Consider the following 17,294-nt stretch of genomic DNA (forward strand, 5'->3'; position numbering starts at 1 on the left):
CATTATTCTGATGGATATTATCATAGGGCATTTTTTAAAAGGTGCTTGGGTGAGAGTGTTCCTTGAAAATATTCAGCAGAGGTTTGTGTAATAAAGTTATCACATATTGCATATCAAGAATTTGAAGTGCCTTGATTAGTTGGACATTTCGAAATCATGTGGTATCTGAACACACATCCAGTATATTTGCAGCCTTATCACTAAAGCCATCAAATAATAAAGTCTTTGGAATGTTAGTAAGCTCCGATTCAAACCGTTGCCACATGAAAATCTTGGGTGGCAGATCAGATCCATTAGGAGTTCGGCAAAGATATGAAATTGCGTATAATGGTTACTATTGAACCTTCTATTTTTGTCTGGCAAACATTTTTCTTATATCATTATCAAGAGGGTGTAAGGGAACAGATAAGGTGAAGATTACTTCAGACTTGCAGCGATCAGCTGGAGCCTGTAAATATTGCATGATAAATTTGTGCCTAGCAGCTTCTATTTTGTTGAGCATTTTGTCACAGTCCGAGTGCACGCTTACTTGCATCTTTCATGTCTATAGCTCGGTAAAACCTCGAATCGGGATAAGCTACTTGAGTGGGAAAAGAACCCCTAACCTTTGTATTTCGCAAAGGCCATATTGAACGGTATGTGTTACGGCTGTAAAGACAAGTGTGCGCTAGCCTCATAGGGGCTCACTGAAGAAGTAAGGATTACATTTGCACTCCATTTACTTCAAATTATAGCGGTAAATAGTCATCGCTTTTTCCTGTATCTTTTATGCCACCACATGTTTGATATTAGCCTCTGCCCTTTCTAGCTGAGATGGACCCAGATAGAAATGGAAGACCGGCTATGCAACTACATTATGTAAAAAAAAATTATTTACATTTTTCTTTATTTTGGATGGAACCAATATAGTTGTGTAACTAGAAGGATTTATCAGGTTCTGTGTGCGATCCACCTTTCTAGCAGGAGGGGGAAAGTGCATTTTGAACTTTCAGAAAATGTTTTAGTTGTGCCTCTACGTTTTTATTGCAATCGGTAGCAGATGGTTAATATGCATTCTAACATTTCTTTTAAACCCACTTTCTGTCCTGTTGTTGGACGATAGGTAAGGTTACATCCTAAGTCCCCAGTTAGCCGACATATAATGAAATTGGATGTTTTGCAAATACCGTTTGACTTGGACCAGGAGGAGAAATGAGAACGCAATGTAATAATGTCAACTTCAAAGTATAACTTTTATTTTAGGAGCTGGCTATTAATCCACCTGTGGCTTGCATCACAGTTTTTGGTTAAGCTTCCCAATTCCAATTGTTATCTATAGTCAAATCTAACATGTAAGCTTGAATATTCTTCTTGGTTCGTTTTTATGGGCTGTTACATCACAGTGTGGAGCATACATTAAGCTATGGACCATAAATGCTCTTGTACTCTGAATGAAATTACACATGTAGGATGTTTTCTTTCAAATGTGGCATTTTAATATTAACCATCTGTTACTTTTACTATTTTGGAATATAGAGATTTCAGACACTGGCACCACGCAGAGTTGTAGAGTAATGTGCATACTATTGCGAAAACGATTAAACTAACACTGACAAATTCACCTAAATATAAAGTTAATTTAACCGTTGTTTTTTCAGTGAATTTCTAAGGTTTTTTAAACAAAAAACTGATCTTTTTCTTATCTAACTATAACGTTAGTTTAACCTTTGTTTTTATTTCAGTGATACGTATATAAATTCTATTCACTGGAAAAAACAAAGGATAAAGTAAGGTTCTAGTTAGGTGTGATAAACAGACATTTTTTCTTTGATAAACACTTAACAGAAGGTTCTTGCTAAAGCATATATATATATATATATATATATATATATATATATATATATATATATACACACACACACTCCTATATGTACACACACACGTATTGTAAGTAGCTCTAGCACTTGTAACTGTGGCCCAGGGAGTGCCCCCCTTTAATTTCTCTTCTAGAGGTGTCACTGTACATAACTGACAGGCCCCACAAGCTGTGACGTAAATGGTCTACTATACTATCTAATGAATGGGTGTCCAACTCCGCTTAGCAAAGGCCAGGTCCATACCAAATTAGCATGTTAACTACATATTATAAATGTGAATACAGTCAATCTAAAAAGAAACCACCCACATCTATTTTCTTAAAAAGTACATGGAATCGGCGGGCCTGCTCTTCTCCATGCAGTCTTTTTGCTTTTCTCTGCGGTACTTCGTCAGGCAAGGTAAGGTGGCTCACTCCCATTCTGCAGTAAATGAGCGCAACGATTGCCCTGGCAGTGCATCGGACTCCACGCCTCAGCCAGGATGCATGGCACAGGGGGGAGTCCAACTGGTGATCACATGGGTCGAGCCCCTACAGGGCTGCGTGCTTGATCCAGCGGTGCAGGCGTGCACGGAGGTGACAGCAGTGGTGACTACTCCTCTAAGGCAGATGAGTGTCGCCCCAATGCTTTTTAGCAGTTAAAGGGAAAATAAAATAGCTTGCATTATCATTTTATTTTCCCCTATTTCCGTAGCTTTGCCTGAGGTGACGGGGGCAGGGGAGGAGTGGTAGCACCCTCCTAAGTACGCAGTGACTGCTTGGCTGGCCCTCTTGCACCGGCCAAACAGTCTTGCGCACTTTCCATGTTCTCAATGCAGGCTGCATTACAACCTGTGTGGAGAACAGGCCCATACTCCCAGTCAGCGTCAGAGCGCCGAAACACGGCGCTCAGACCAATCCCAATGCTGCTAAGGCACCGTTGTGATTGGCTGACTGGGAGCCTAGGTTTGCTTCCTGTTCAGGTCAGCGAGTGGGGACTATGGAGGAGAAGCAGGCGATTAAGTATTTTCATTTTATTTTGTTATCCCCACCCACCGCACACACCACCGATCCATGCTCGCCGCCAGGCAGGCAGCGGGTCAGGCTTCCTTGCTGCTCTCCTATAAACTGAAGCACGCAAAGGGAGCCTTCACGTGATCGTCCCTGTGCTTCCACAGTGCAAACCGTATTTTCAGGATCCGGGGATCTACGCCATCCAGGTGCACATTCCCAACCTTTACTATATTTCAATTTCAGTATTTGTTGTTTTATGCACCATTTTTATTTCCAATCTATTTCTATTTTCAAGTGCTTGTACGCTCTTCCACATATTAATCAAAAATACTTATTGTTTCCCATGGTGAGTCTCTAAGACTTTCTTTTCAATTTTTTTAATTTAGGGATCGTTCTGATTTTGTTTCTGATAATTTGTCATGGCAAGTTTTTATACGTTTTCCCTTTGTTTCATAATGTATTTTCCTTTATTCTAATGGCATCGATTTCCCAAATATTTGTTTGGAAATGTTTTGTTCCAAATAAAAGGTATTTTGCATTGTTAAGAAAAAGAAAAAAACCTGAGCCAAGATATAGTATGCTATTGTTGTAGACTAACTGTTTGTAGAATGTGTGTTCAACCGTTTGTTCTGTTTTTGCTTCAAATACAACACATCATTGTGTACAAGCATCTTTGAGCTCACACAAGGGGCCAAGCCACGCTATTAAGCACACCCCCCCCCCCACCCCCCCACCCCCAAGAAAAAAGCTGTTCTGTTTCTTCTCCAGCAAATGGGATCCGAAAATGGTTTGCGGTGCTAAAATCACCATCTTCCCAGCTTTCAGGAACAGGCAGACTTTTGTCAGAAACCAACATTTTCTACATAGTTCTGGGACATAGCCTATTCTGCCTATTTTTGTGCTTTCAACTTCCTGCCAGTTAGTGGTAGAAATGTGTGTGAAACCCAAAATAGATCCAGGGAAGCTATATACGTTGGAAAAGTAGACAACATTCTGAATTCAGCAAGATGGTCATTTGTGTAGATCCTTCAAGATTTTTCTTCAGAAAGTAACAGTTGAAATGAAAAAAATATTGAAACAGAGTTGAAAAAAACAGCCATTTGTGTCCTCATTTTCACCTGTAACTTCTTCTTACAAGGCAGATTCTTTAAACCAATATACTGTTGCGTCCGCTCGACCCTTCTGGTTGAAGGGATATAAGAGGCTTGTAGGTTCACCAAGAACCTTAGTGTACCCAGAGCGAGTAACTGAGCTGCACCTTGCAATTTTTTTTCATTGTGTACCGGGTATACAACAATTCATTTGGTAAAATATAGAGTGAAAAATATGTATCAATTAATACTATGCATTTCCGAAATGGGAACAAGATATGGAGTTTAGAAGCAGTAGTTATTTGCGCATTTCTAAATTTGTGGGAACCCATACTAGCATGTAAATTAGAGTGCACTTTTCAAAATGACTTATTTTTAACACACTGTCTTATATTTTGAAGGCAGAAATGCATAGAAAGATAATTGCCAATAACACTTGTTTTACTATTGTGTTTCCCTAAGAATCCTGATTAAAAATGGTACCTCACTTGTGTGGGTAGGCCTACTGCCTGTGACCGGAAATGTCCCAAAACGCAATGTGGACACATCACATTTTTCCACTAAAAACTGACCCTTTTTTGCAATGTGCCTAGCTGTGGATTTTGGGCCCTAGCTCATCCAACACCTAAGGAAACCTAGCAAACCTGTACATTTTTAAAAACTAAACACCGAGGGAAATCCAGGATGGGGAGACTTGTGTGGCTCTCTACAGGTTCTGTTACCCAGCATCCCTTGCAAACCTCAATGTCTTTAAACTAATTTTCCTCACATTTTTCTGATGGAAAGCTCTGGAATTTGAGGGACGCCACAAACCTCCTTCCACCCAGCTTTCCTCCAAATCTCCTGAGAAAAATGCTACCTGACTTGTGTGGGTGGGCCAAGGGCCCGCGACAGGGAAGGCATCAAAATTATCGATCCGAAAACAAACTGGTTTTGCAAGACAGTCATCTGCCCTTTTGGTTCACAGCTCAGCGGCCATCTAGGGAAATTACCGAACTAGACACCCGGGGAGTCCAGGGAAGTATGGCTTGAATGAATCATCCGTTTTCATACCCAGAACCCCTGCAAACCTCAAATTTAACTTTAAAAAAAGTCTCATTTCCTTACATTTCAGTGTGGGATCACCGTGCCTGTACAAATTTCCTACAATCCTGCATTCTCCTTGGTCTCTGGAGTAAAATGCTACATCACTTATGTGCGTCCCCAAAGCCTAGTGGTTCCCAAACTGTGCGCTGCAGCACCCTCGTGCGCCATCCAAAGTAGCCCTGCGAGCACTAATGGGAATTCAGTGCTTTAAAGTTTGAAGGAGTTATTGAGGCATGTGCATGACTGAAATGAAATGGCGCAGCAACAGTTCTGAGATGGCAGCAACTCAAAACTCATAATATGACCACAGGAAAGGACTGGGTGCCTGGAGCCGGCAAACATAATCTGAATTCTAGGGCTGGGGAAATCGCTCAGTCATCTGCTCATCCGACGAAGCCATACGCATAGAAGCTGCTCATACACTTGTGAAGACAGTGACACTCTGCAGTGCAGCAGATACCACATTAGTGGTGTGCAAAGCACAGGCGGTCCCTCATCTCACGGCCCCAGTTGAAAGGAAGACCTTCACCCTTGCCACATACCCTTCAGGCATCAGCGTAAGTAAGAAACTAAATGAGCCTGTGATCATAGCTGTATTCTCCACAGCTATAAAGTAGTTGCTTCGATGGCTCTGCTAGTGGGAAGAGCTGCTCAGTTTAAGCCTTTAGGAGTAATTTTTATGTCAAAAGGCAGGAGTCACTCCTCTAATGAGGTCATTTAAATTCTGGTAACAAATGTTTGTAGGATAAGAAGGCAACATAGGACACTGAAGCTTTGCTCCAATAACAGAAATAAGGAAGTGCGAGCTCTTTGAAGTGTGCACACGTGGTAGAGTTCAGATGAAGGCAGAGTATAAATGCATTTGAAGTGGGTCAAGCAGAGTGGCCATATTTTACTCAAAGGCTACTAGCCTGTCTGGCGCTCAGTCAGTGCAAGAAACTTTTTTTGATGTTGCAGTTTTATTTTTTATTTTATATAGCACCAGTTGCGCTGAACAAGGATACATTCATTTTTTGATAGGCACAGGAATATAAAGTGATTTCTACAGGTAAGGAATGGAATATTGCTGTGCCTCCTTTAAACGTAATGCAATAACTACACTTTCCGTCAGCACGTAGTGATGGCACAACTCCAGCCAATCAGAGCAGCCAGTATTCAAATATGCCTCATAACCAATCGAGCGTACCGCAGTACCTTAACTGAGGAGACCACATTCCCAGGCATACAAATAGAACATAATGAGGACTTATACGAGACCACTTACAGATGGACCACATGCTGAGTCAAGGTATGTGTGCAGCCACCTTTTACTTTCCAACTACTACTTGCTACATCACCAGCGCTCATCTACCTAGACACTCGATGCACCCTACACCCAACACACGGACAGCACTGGTGCTGTTGGGGTAATCGCTACCAGACACTTGTGGATAGCACCACATCAGCTATCTTAGGCTGTTTGAAGGACTTTTCAAATGTACAAATGCAATTGTCATACTCGCCGAATCCAACATAAAACACATGTAAAGGATCAAACAAAATCTTTGCAATTCCCATACCGAGCACAAATCCATCTAACAATCTCTATAACCTACCCTCCCTTTCAGACACTACGACTAATAGGATGACAGCCATGAATAGAATACCTTCATCCGCTTCTTCTCAATTATTTTCAGAGAGAAAAATTGAAGTCTATTGAGGCCGGTCTTACACCCCCCCCCCCCCGCCCCCCCTCCCCACCAAAAAAAAGTAACCTAATGGGGAGCCACGACCAATGAGTCTAGGGAGCCGCTGGTCTAATACGTTTGGGAACCACTAACAAAGCCCATAAGTAAATCAAAACCAAAATGACAAAAATTCAAGAAGTAGAAATTGAGATATGAGTTTGTAAAGAATAAATACAAAATAGTGCTTAGAAGCAATAAGCGCCTATATGGGATTTTCTCCACGCAGCGATGGTGATGCGCTGGTTCCGAAGAGGAAGCACGGGTTCCGAGATGTAATGTTTCTAAAGCCAATGCACCGGGTTTCTCCACGCAGTTGAGGGGATGCCTTGATAGTCTTTATGCAATGTCTGCATTATGGTGGTTCCGATGCGGCAATGCCCTGGTTCTGAGTGTGATGCATTGGTTCTGTGTCTGCAACAGTGGGGATGCGACGATTTTGCTCTCTCAGTAGAGGTTGCGTTGGTTCTACTGGAGCAAGCACCTTGTTCCACTTCCAATGTGCCAGGAACAAGGTGGACGACTTTGAGTCCTGAGAAGGCTAATCAGCTAGCCCTTCGAGTCACTCTGGGTTTAGTGATGGGGGATCCAGTCTTCAACCCATCAGAGAGAGCAGGAGGGCAACATAGCAAGGTATCGGTCTTCCAGAGCAGCAGTCCAGCAGAGGGGCAGTCCTTAAGCACAACAGTTCTTCTTGGAAGAGTGGGTTCAGGTGTACTGATTTGGTACGGTCCTAAGTCCTGTACTTACACCCAGTTTTGCCTTTGAAGTGGGGGTAACTTCAAAGAAGGGTCTTTGAACTGCACAGAGGTCCTTTCTTACTGCCCTGCCTCCAGACTCACTACAGGGGGTTTGCAGCCCATTGTGTGTGGACGGGACACAGCCTATTCATATGTAATTGTGAGGCTGTGCCCAGCGCCTCCCTCCCATTCTCCCATGAATGTTTGCAGTCACGCCCAGGTTTCCCTGTGTGTGTGGCTGTCTAGAGGGAATTCACAAAGTTCAACTGTCGCAAAGCCCAGCCAGTGATCAGTGACAGGCAGCAGACACCAAATGGCTAAAAGTGGCATTTTCAGAGTAGTAATACAAAACCCAACTTTACTGTTAAAGAGGATTTTTCATTACCATTCCATAGGTACTAAACATGACATATCTCCCTTCTCTCAATTAGGAATGACAGCTTATTAAATGCAATAAAGAATCCCCAATGCCAACATATGTAGTGAAAATCGAATTTGGGAGATTTTCACTACCAGGACATGTAAAACCTAAAAGCACATGTCCTATCTTTTAGCTACATAGCACCCTGCCCTATGGTCTACTTGGGGCCTACTTTAGGGGTGACTCATGTGCAATAAAAGGGGACTTTAGGGCTTGGCAATGGGTTTAAAATACCATCAACATGGCAGTGTAAACTGCACAAACAGACTGTGCAATGGAAGCCCTGAGACGTGTTATGGGCTGCTTGAGTGGGTGGCACAAGCAGTGCTGCAGTCCCACTCGTCCAAAACACAATAAGGCAACCCAATGTTTCCCAAGGAACAGTGTGGAATATTAATCCTACATTGAGCATTCCTTGAACTATTTTCATCCACATTATTTCAATATTTAGTATCTGTCCACAATGTAAATCCGAAAGATTAATCATAAGAAATAGAAACACCAATCCCCAGTGTATAGAGAATAAGGTTATTCTTTTACTTCATTTCCGTATAAATTAAATTATACATGTTATTACCAACAATATGCACAAGCAGCAGTATTTACATTTCAGTCATAACACTGGCATCTCCAGATAATCCCATTTTCTACTTAAGTTTCTCTTATCACGAGATAAGTGAAAGTGCAGTCACTCCTTTTAACTCTAAAAGCATTAACACTATATGGAATTCCAACTATACAAGCATTAACATTCCTGGGATATAGCCCATGAAAACAGAATTTGTAATATTTTAGGTAATAAAGGGTGTTGTCAACGTTTCGGTCTTTAGCGGCCTGTTCGGTCTGTGAGACCATTTTAAGGAGTCTGTATTGTTGAATCAATCACTCCTGTGAATACTTAGAAAAACAAACTAATCAATACAACCCATAACACTACATATCGCCTGCTTACAATAAGACAACCACCAGTGTCAAGTCCAGTGCCAAATTGCAGTACTCCAAAAATAAAACCTGTCACCAAAGTGCTCCTAAGAAACATATCACATAACGTCAAGTGATAACACCTCAAGTGTAAACAGCTCGAGTGAACATAACCCATCACTGTCCATCATTAAGCTTACCTTGCTTCCTTTTGCAAAAATGCAAACCAACAACTACAGTCTGGATAATACTGTGAAAAGAAAATCCCCATATACGCTTCTTACTCCCAATTTAATACAGGGTTAAAAACAGTAAAAACACATACATAAGGGTTCATCGTCTTACACGATAGCCTCAAAACTTGAATCATCATCTCTACAAAAAGAAAATGTAATAGAAAAGGCATTAATCTTGATCGGATTATAATTACGACCGGAACAAAGCGGAACAGAAAATAACAATTATAAATCATTAGGTATACTTATTTGTTTAACATCCTAATTTCAGAACGCCAGGAAAGACTTTGTTTCACAGCTACTCTACTGCAAGCTGCTTTGTTTAATGCGCTTTTAAATCGTCCCGTTTTGCCGATCTAATTTCTCTTTTTATTTACTTTTTTTCCTTGCTTTTATTACAAGCCACTCGCAGACTTGCACTGCTGCCATCTTACCCTCACTCTTAATTGTTAAGAGCACCGCGTTATCGCGGGTCCCTGTCCACTGTCAAGTTGTGGTGGCCATTTTGGGAGGGGGTACACTGCCGGCGGCGCGGTTAGCGCTCTAGTTTGCAGACGCTGGGCGAGCATAAAGGCAGGCTTTTCCCAGGTGAGCGTCCTTAACATCCTAATTTCAGAACGCCAGGAAAGACTTTGATTCACAGCTACTCTACTACAAGCTGCTTTGTTTAATGCGCTTTTAAATCGTCCCGTTTTGCCGATTTAATTTCTCTTTTTATTTACTTTTTTTCCTTGCTTTTATTACAGGCAACTCGCAGACTTGCACTGCTGCCATCTTACCCTCACTCTAATTGTTAAGAGCACCGCGTTATCGCAGGTCCCTGTCCACTGTCTAGTTGTGGTGGCCATTTTGGGAGGGGGTACACTGCCGGCGGCGCGGTTAGCGCTCTAGTTTGCAGACGCTGGGCGAACATAAAGCCAGCCATGCTGACGCGCAGCGTCATCACGCAGCGTCGTCGCCGGAGTTTCGCCAGAGTCAAGCCCGTCTGTGCCCGTCCGGGCCCAGACGGGCACAGGGCATGTCACTCTGTCCAACCCTGCTGGACTTACGGATTCAACTTGCAGGTACTCTAGTGATACTTTGTCGCTACGCGCCCCCAGACATCCTAGTTGTATTTACCAATGGGCAGAAGGTACCTCTTATAAAAACTGCCTTCTATGTGGCTCTGGTAGCCCACCCACAAATCGATTCCAGATTTCTATGGCTTTGCTTAATTGCAGGTCACTACCCTGTCATGCCACTGAAATAAACTCGTTGATTGTAGACCACAGTTTGGATGCCCTCCTCCTTACGGAAACTTGGCTGACCTCTTGCTCAGGACCTGATATTGTTAAAGCCCTCCCTCCGGGATATCTCATGTTTCATCTAGATAGGCCGGAGGGGAGAGGGGGAGGAGTGGCCATTTTGGACAGAGACAAATATGTATGTAAAGCGGTAGATTGCGGTATTGATAACTCTGAAGCACTGGATGCGCTTCATTGGCTACCTGTAAAAAAACGTGTGCGTTATAAGTGTCTTCTCTTCTGTCACCGTATCGTCTGGGACAGATCACCGACTTATCTCAGGGACTTAATCAGCAGATATGAACCTACCAGGTCCCTTCGATCAGAGGGCGCCGGACTACTGATAGTGCCTAGAACTAAGAAGGCTAGAATGGGTGGACGCTCATTTGCACTCCAAGCAGCCCAACAGTGGAATAAACTCCCCTGTGCACTGAGACTGGAGAGCAACGAAACGCGGTTTAGGGCCCTGCTCAAGACTCATCTTTACTCCTCTTAATCCGGGTTGTCTGTATGCGGTATTCTTGGACAGTGTTAGCGCGGGGACACGCCGTGATGGCGTTACTGAGCGCTCTACAAACTCGATATTATTATTATTATATATGAAGGCTGTCAATGCTCGCTACGCATATCGTCCACCATCTCAATCTCGGGCCTTCTCGTCTATCGGCCTCCTGCAGTGATAGGAAATTTCATAGACTCCTTCCTTGAGGTGGTGATACAACTTGCTGCCGCCTCCTCCAACTTTATAGTGTTGGGGGATCTCAACCTGCATTTCGATGATCCCTGTGATGCAGTGGCGAGAGAGCTACAAAGCATGTTGGGTGCACTTGATTTGCATCTTGTTAACGTCGGAGCTACCCATTTTAAAGGTCATCAGCTGGATGTGGCCTTCACGAACTCAGAGAATCTTCAAGCCCTTCAGCCTCTGCCTCTGCCTCTTCCCTGGACAGACCATTTTCTAGTCCCCCTAAAATGGCAGTTGGGGAAGGGGAGAGATCCTGTACCTAGACGGTATTCAGTTGAACGGCTCTGGTCTAGGCTGCCAGTGGATAACTGGGCGGCTGAGTTAGCAAGAACCTGCCCTCCTTCGGTCTCTGACCCTATCACTGCTGATCAGCATGTGGGAAATTGGTTGATCAATTCCCTTGACTTATTAATTCCGGAAAAGAAAAGGCCCATTAGGGAAAGAAGAGCCGGTTCTGCTCCCTGGTACACCCCTGAACTTAGGGCTCTCAGAACACCCTGTAAAAGATTAGAAAGGGCATGGAGGAGAAAGCTGACGGAAGAAAGTCGAGAACACTACAAGGTATCGATGAGGAAGTATAAAGCTGCCTTGAAAGATGCCAAAAGAAGTTATTTCAGCGATAGGATTGATAGGGCGAGTAACTCATCAGGGGAATCCTTTAAGATTTTTAAGGAACTGCTGAAGGCTCCTGTTCCTCCAGTCGTGCACGACAACCCCCAAGAAAAATGTGAAGAGCTGGCAGACTTCTTTCATTCCAAAATAGAGAAGATTCTGTCTTCATTGCCTGCGACATCTCAGAATCTGGAGATGGACTCTAGCCCAGGAATATGTCCCTTTGAGTTGTCCTCTTTTGGCCCTTTTTCGGAGGAGGAGGTCGTAAAAGTTCTGAAAGGGATGAAGAGTGGGTCTCCGAGCGACCCGGTGCCCATGAAATGGCTCAAACAAGTGGCACACTCTTTCTGCCCCGCTTACAGATCTTATCAACCTTTCCCTCTCCCAGGGCACGGTGCCGCAGAGATGGAAAAAAGCAGTTGTTAAAGCACTGCTGAAAAAACCTGGCTTAGATCCCTCGAATCTGGCCAATTTTAGGCCTATTCTCTTTTGCCCGGTTTTTCAAAAATCGCAGAAAAGATGGTTAATCGCCAGCTCTCGTACCACCTAGAATCCCATCATTTGCTGGGAGACTCCCAGACTGGCTTTCGCCCTGGTCAGGGGACAGACACGGCCTTATTGGCAGTGGTGGAGGAAGCAAGGAGCATTCTTGATACGGGGGTCAGTGGCAGTGATCCTCCTGGACTTGAGTGCTGCCTTTGACACCGTGAGTCACCAGGTGCTCCTCCAACGACTGTCAGAGGTGGGTGTCACGGGGATGGCCCTCAAATGGCTTGAGTCCTTCCTCTCTGACCGCTTCTATCAAGTCTGGGAAGGGGCAGAGCAGTCGACCCTGTTCCCTCTTCAATGTGGAGTCCCGCAGGGCTCATCATTGAGCCCTACCTTATTTAACGTCTATATGACTCCACTTGAGAGAGTGGTCTCCCCTTCAGGAGTGAATATCATCAGCTATGCTGATGATACTCAGCTGGTTGTAGGCCTTACCCAGCTGGCGGAACAACCAGAGGTTCTTCATGACTGCCTTGCCAACGTTCATCGTTGGATGTCCCACTCTGCCCTTAAGCTCAACGGAGAGAAAACTGAGCTTATGTTGCTAGGCAAATCTAGGACTTCGCTCATCGCCAGTTGCTGGCCTCGGTCTCTGGGTGACCCACCATCTCCTAAGAAGGAGATTAAGAGCCTAGGAGTATGGTTGGAGGAAGACCTGTCCTTTAGGACACATGCTAGGAAGACCGCAGGGGTGTGTTTTGGCCTGTTGCGGTCAGCGCGCAAGGTTCTACCTCTGCTCCCCAATCTATCCAGGAAGCTTCTGATTCGTGGTTTAATCTTGTCGAGACTTGACTACGGGAACGCACTGTTCCTTGGCGCTCCGGAAGCGGCCTTTAGGACCCTTCAACTGGTGCAGAATGCAGCCGCTAGACTGCTGATGGAGGTTCCTAGAAGACATTCAGCTGCTCTGGCCCTGAAAACGCTTCACTGGCTCCCGGTTAAGGAGCGGGGGAAATTTAAAGCGTTATGCACAGCCCATAAAATCTTGCATGGTAGGGGCCCTTCTATCTTGTCCAATATGGCACGCCCCTATAAACCCACACGGCCTCTGCGATCGGACCAAGGACGTCTTCTGCAGTTAACCAGAGTAAAAAGAGCTCGCTCTGGGGGCCGGCGTTTTTCAGTGCAAGTGGCGGCACTGTGGAACTCCCTGCCCTTTAAGATTCGTTCGGAGCCTAACATTCTGCACTTTAGGAAACTCCTGAAGACGCATTTGTTTCCTGTGTAGTGACTGAGTCTGAGCTTTCCCTTCCTCGTTCTGTTCAGCGCCGGATGCCCCTGGGTAACTGAGCGCGCTACAAATTTCATATAATAATAATAATAATAATAATAATAATAATAATATACCGTACAACATTGGCCGACTGCAATGTCCAGTCCGAGCAAAGGATACAGCTACCATATACCAACTCTAAAATCTTGGTGGTACAACCTACATGGAAACTAGTAGCATTTAATTAGAGGCCCGGACACATATAGTGCACTGTACTAGGGACTTATAAGTAAATTAAATGTCCTAGTTGTGGATGAATCAATTGAACCATGTTTAGGGGTGAGAGCACATTCACTTTAGCACTGGATAGCAGTGGTAAAGTGCTCATAGTCCTAAGCCAACAAAAACAAATAAGCAAAAATATAAGGCAAGCAGGCAAAAGCTTTGAGGAACACCACCCTAAAGCTGTCTTGTAGAACAGTTGCTATTTGAGATCAAAGAAATGTGTCCTCATTTTAGTTTTTTAGAGCGCTAACCATGCTTACTATGGGAAAAGGCCCCCTGCTTTAGGAATTAAAGTTTTGATTAAATTCAAGATGACTATGCAGGGCAGGCGGGTTGGGCACTGGAAGGACAACACACCATGGAGCACAATGGGGAGACTATAATGGCATACATACTAATAATGGAGGGAAGGTGGTAGGAGGGGGGGGGTTGCCAGCGGTAGCAAGCTGACTATACCGGGTAGTCTGGATGGGCAATGGAAGGACAACACACCATGGAGAGCAAATGGTAGACTATAATGGCATGCACACAAACAATGGAGGGAAGTTGGGAGGGGTCAGGCACAGCAAGCTGACTACACAGGGGAGGTGGGGGGGCAGTGGGAGAACAAAAAGCCATGCATGGCATTCAGGAGGGTTGGTGACAAACTAACGGCCAAGGTCAGCAAGAGGGAGGCGGTGGAGCCATGCACAAAGGAGAGTAGAAGGGAGAAGTAGGGGCTGAGCACAGACCAAGAGGGGATAGGGGAAGGGGAGCGGAGCTTCGCAACTGCCCTCGCAGGGCAGGCATAAGTAACTGTTGCAGCACAACAGAGCATGGAGAGCAGAGGGAAGAGGTAGCAGACTGGATTATGGAGGACAGGATGGAAGGGATAAGGTCATGGAACTTGGACAATGGAAGGCAGGGTGGAGTGGCCAGGAACCATGGGCTATCGCCCATGGTCAGAGGGCGATAGCCCTCTGACATTGCTGGACAGGTGGGAGGAGCAGGGGCAGCCCAAAGAACACTTAGAGTAGATAGGAGGGGCAGTGGCAGGTCTATGGAACATGGTGGGCAAAAGGGAGGGAGCAGGGGCATGAACACAGACATCAGAGGACCGGAAAAAGGAGGGTTGGGACAGCAAGCTAGCACGGAGTCTAAGCAGGCGGGCAATGATAGGGGTGTAGACTCAGGCAACGGGGGGGCAGGAGGAGTGGGCTGGGACACAAAACTAACTGGAGGGCAGTGGCAGCGCATTGGACAATGAGGGGCAGTAGGGTGGGGGCCGGTGCATGGACACTAACAGAGGGCATGGAACAGGTGGGTATGCACAGCAAGCAAACTATAACTTGCAACTTCGCCATGCACTGCTTTTACATTCACATATTGAATCACTCATGACGTCCATTGACTACATTTATAACATCCCTAATCAAATCTAAAATACCATGATTTTTGATAATACTGTGCATGGCGGGAGCACGAGTTAGTTACTTTAGGGTTTGGGTTATAGTTACTTGAGCTAACTGTAACTGGTGAATTTCAGTGGTTTTGTTAGCTGCAAATGGTATGTTTTAGTGACATTTTCGCCTAACTAGAACATTCCTTTAACCTTTTTTTCCAGTGAATTTCGATGGTTTTTCATGTAACGTGTTAGATATTCTCATAATTCCGAACTATAACGTCACTTTAACCTTTATTTTTTGTGTGAAATTATATATGTTTACGTGTGTGTGTGTATATACACACACTTTATTTTCGCTTTAAATTAAAATGTTTAATGCGTCTGTATTTCATCTGACAGTGCTAATAAAAACGTACAAGATTTTAAATTACTTGGTTTATTTTGTACTCATTGTTTTGATTATTTCAAAGTGCGAGAACATCTTCTGATACCTTAAACTGGATTAAATATGGAATACACAATGTATTCACCCATGAAGCAAGACTAAACGATGAAACAGCGCTGTAAATGTTTTACAGGAGGAGTGTTTGAAAAAAAAAAGTTTTAACTGGTTTCTTGTTACTTGGAGATTCACGTAATTAGTTTTTCTTGGAATGTCCTGCATTCTCTTTCTAGGTTATTGATAAGAGTGTTCTTGTTTCAGATACTTGAAAAAGCAGCTCAGATTGCAAGAAACAGCGACAACATCAGTACATCTGTAAGTATAGCCATTCTGTGTTTGCAGTTTGTTTCGTCTACTGCAAAGTCTGGCACGCTGGGCATTTGGTGTGATAATAGCAGATTTATCCAAACGTCCACGATGCCCTTGCTTTCTTTCATAAGGCAGATCTTATTTTCGCGCCTTGGGAATGTCATTATATTTCCTTGTCTTGTGATGGACTCGGTTGCAGTCATATTGCTAATTTCAAGTATGTGTGCTCCGTCTCAACATATGAAAAACATTTGAATATGGCACGCATCTTCCATCAGTAGAATTAAAATACCAACTTATTAGGCCAAAATTGTGTGCCATGTGAAACCTACGTTGCTGGTGTGCATTAAGTAAATATTTCGTGTGTTAAATGTCTGTATTGGTCTATTAACTCCGTAGATTGCAAGTTTTCGGGGATAACCACTAATTAAATGATTAATTGGCTAATTGATTAATTGTATGCAACGTTATCCCATGTCGGTATCTTAAAATCTGACATGGGTTTGGCCATGGTCGATCAACATACTGACTAATCCATGAATGCAAGGACGTCATTAAGTGCCCATCCTTGGAATGGGCTTCTCAACATTTCAGAGTTATTTGTTCCTTTATCAATTGTAGTTTTCTGGCAGGAAGGGTTTTGCCCATATAAAGCCGATGGAAAGGCATGCTAAGAGATACTGCGCTGAGGGGCTTTCTCTAAAAGTGATTATGCTGTTTTATTTATTCACACAGCTGATGCATACAGAAAAGAGCCATCCCCATTTTTATCAAGGCTGTACACGGTTATTGTGCAGATCACGCCAGATGTTTGTGAGATGGTTCTGAAATATACGGATTCTTTTGGAATGACCGCTCTACCGGTTAAAGTTGTAAGGCACTGGGTTAATATCATTATTCACGATTATTATTTTTTAAAGAAATTATTGATAAATAGTTTCCCAGTGTTTCTTCCTAAAAATGTAGACTGGGCTTTCTCATTTTTAGAAGGCTGTGTTTTGCTGCTCCTTATAGGAGAGTATCTTCACCTGTTGGATGTGTCTGCAGCCTAGTGGTAAACTTGTATTGCCCTCCCATGGTTCGCTTGGTAGCGGGTAGCCTATAGTAAGCTGTTGTGCTAATTCGCACTGGGGACCTGTCCTTTTGATTCCACGCAATCTTGATTTGTTTGGCTTCCTCCGCAGACACGTCAGTGATGAAATGAGCATAAGGTCTGAGGTGCCGTCTCATCTTTCTGTGAAACAAGGGCGCTGTCTCTGGAAGGCGGGGACGGAGGTGGGTTTACGGGGACTGCACTTGAAAAGGGAAGCTCGAGTTGCTGTGATGCTCTTTTATTTCCAGTGCCCTTTCATTTTGCAAAGGCTACACGCACTTAAAATGTGGCCCATAAATCTGCAAACACCAC

General features: G+C 44.0%; 1 protein-coding gene across 1 annotated transcript in view; it reads left to right on the top strand.

Moving 5' to 3' along the window:
- The window catches only part of PIK3CB (phosphatidylinositol-4,5-bisphosphate 3-kinase catalytic subunit beta), a 1,054,351-nt gene that overhangs the window by 691,832 nt on the left and 345,225 nt on the right, over nucleotides 1–17,294 (top strand). Inside the window, exon 12 of the mRNA XM_086943780.1 lies at nucleotides 15,842–15,895. Coding sequence (XP_086799906.1) covers nucleotides 15,842–15,895 — 54 coding nt within the window. The remainder of the gene's footprint in view (nucleotides 1–15,841; nucleotides 15,896–17,294) is intronic.

The sequence above is a fragment of the Lissotriton vulgaris genome, chromosome 11 (genome assembly GCF_964263255.1).
Source record: "Lissotriton vulgaris chromosome 11, aLisVul1.2, whole genome shotgun sequence".
NCBI classification, from domain to species: domain Eukaryota; kingdom Metazoa; phylum Chordata; class Amphibia; order Caudata; family Salamandridae; genus Lissotriton; species Lissotriton vulgaris.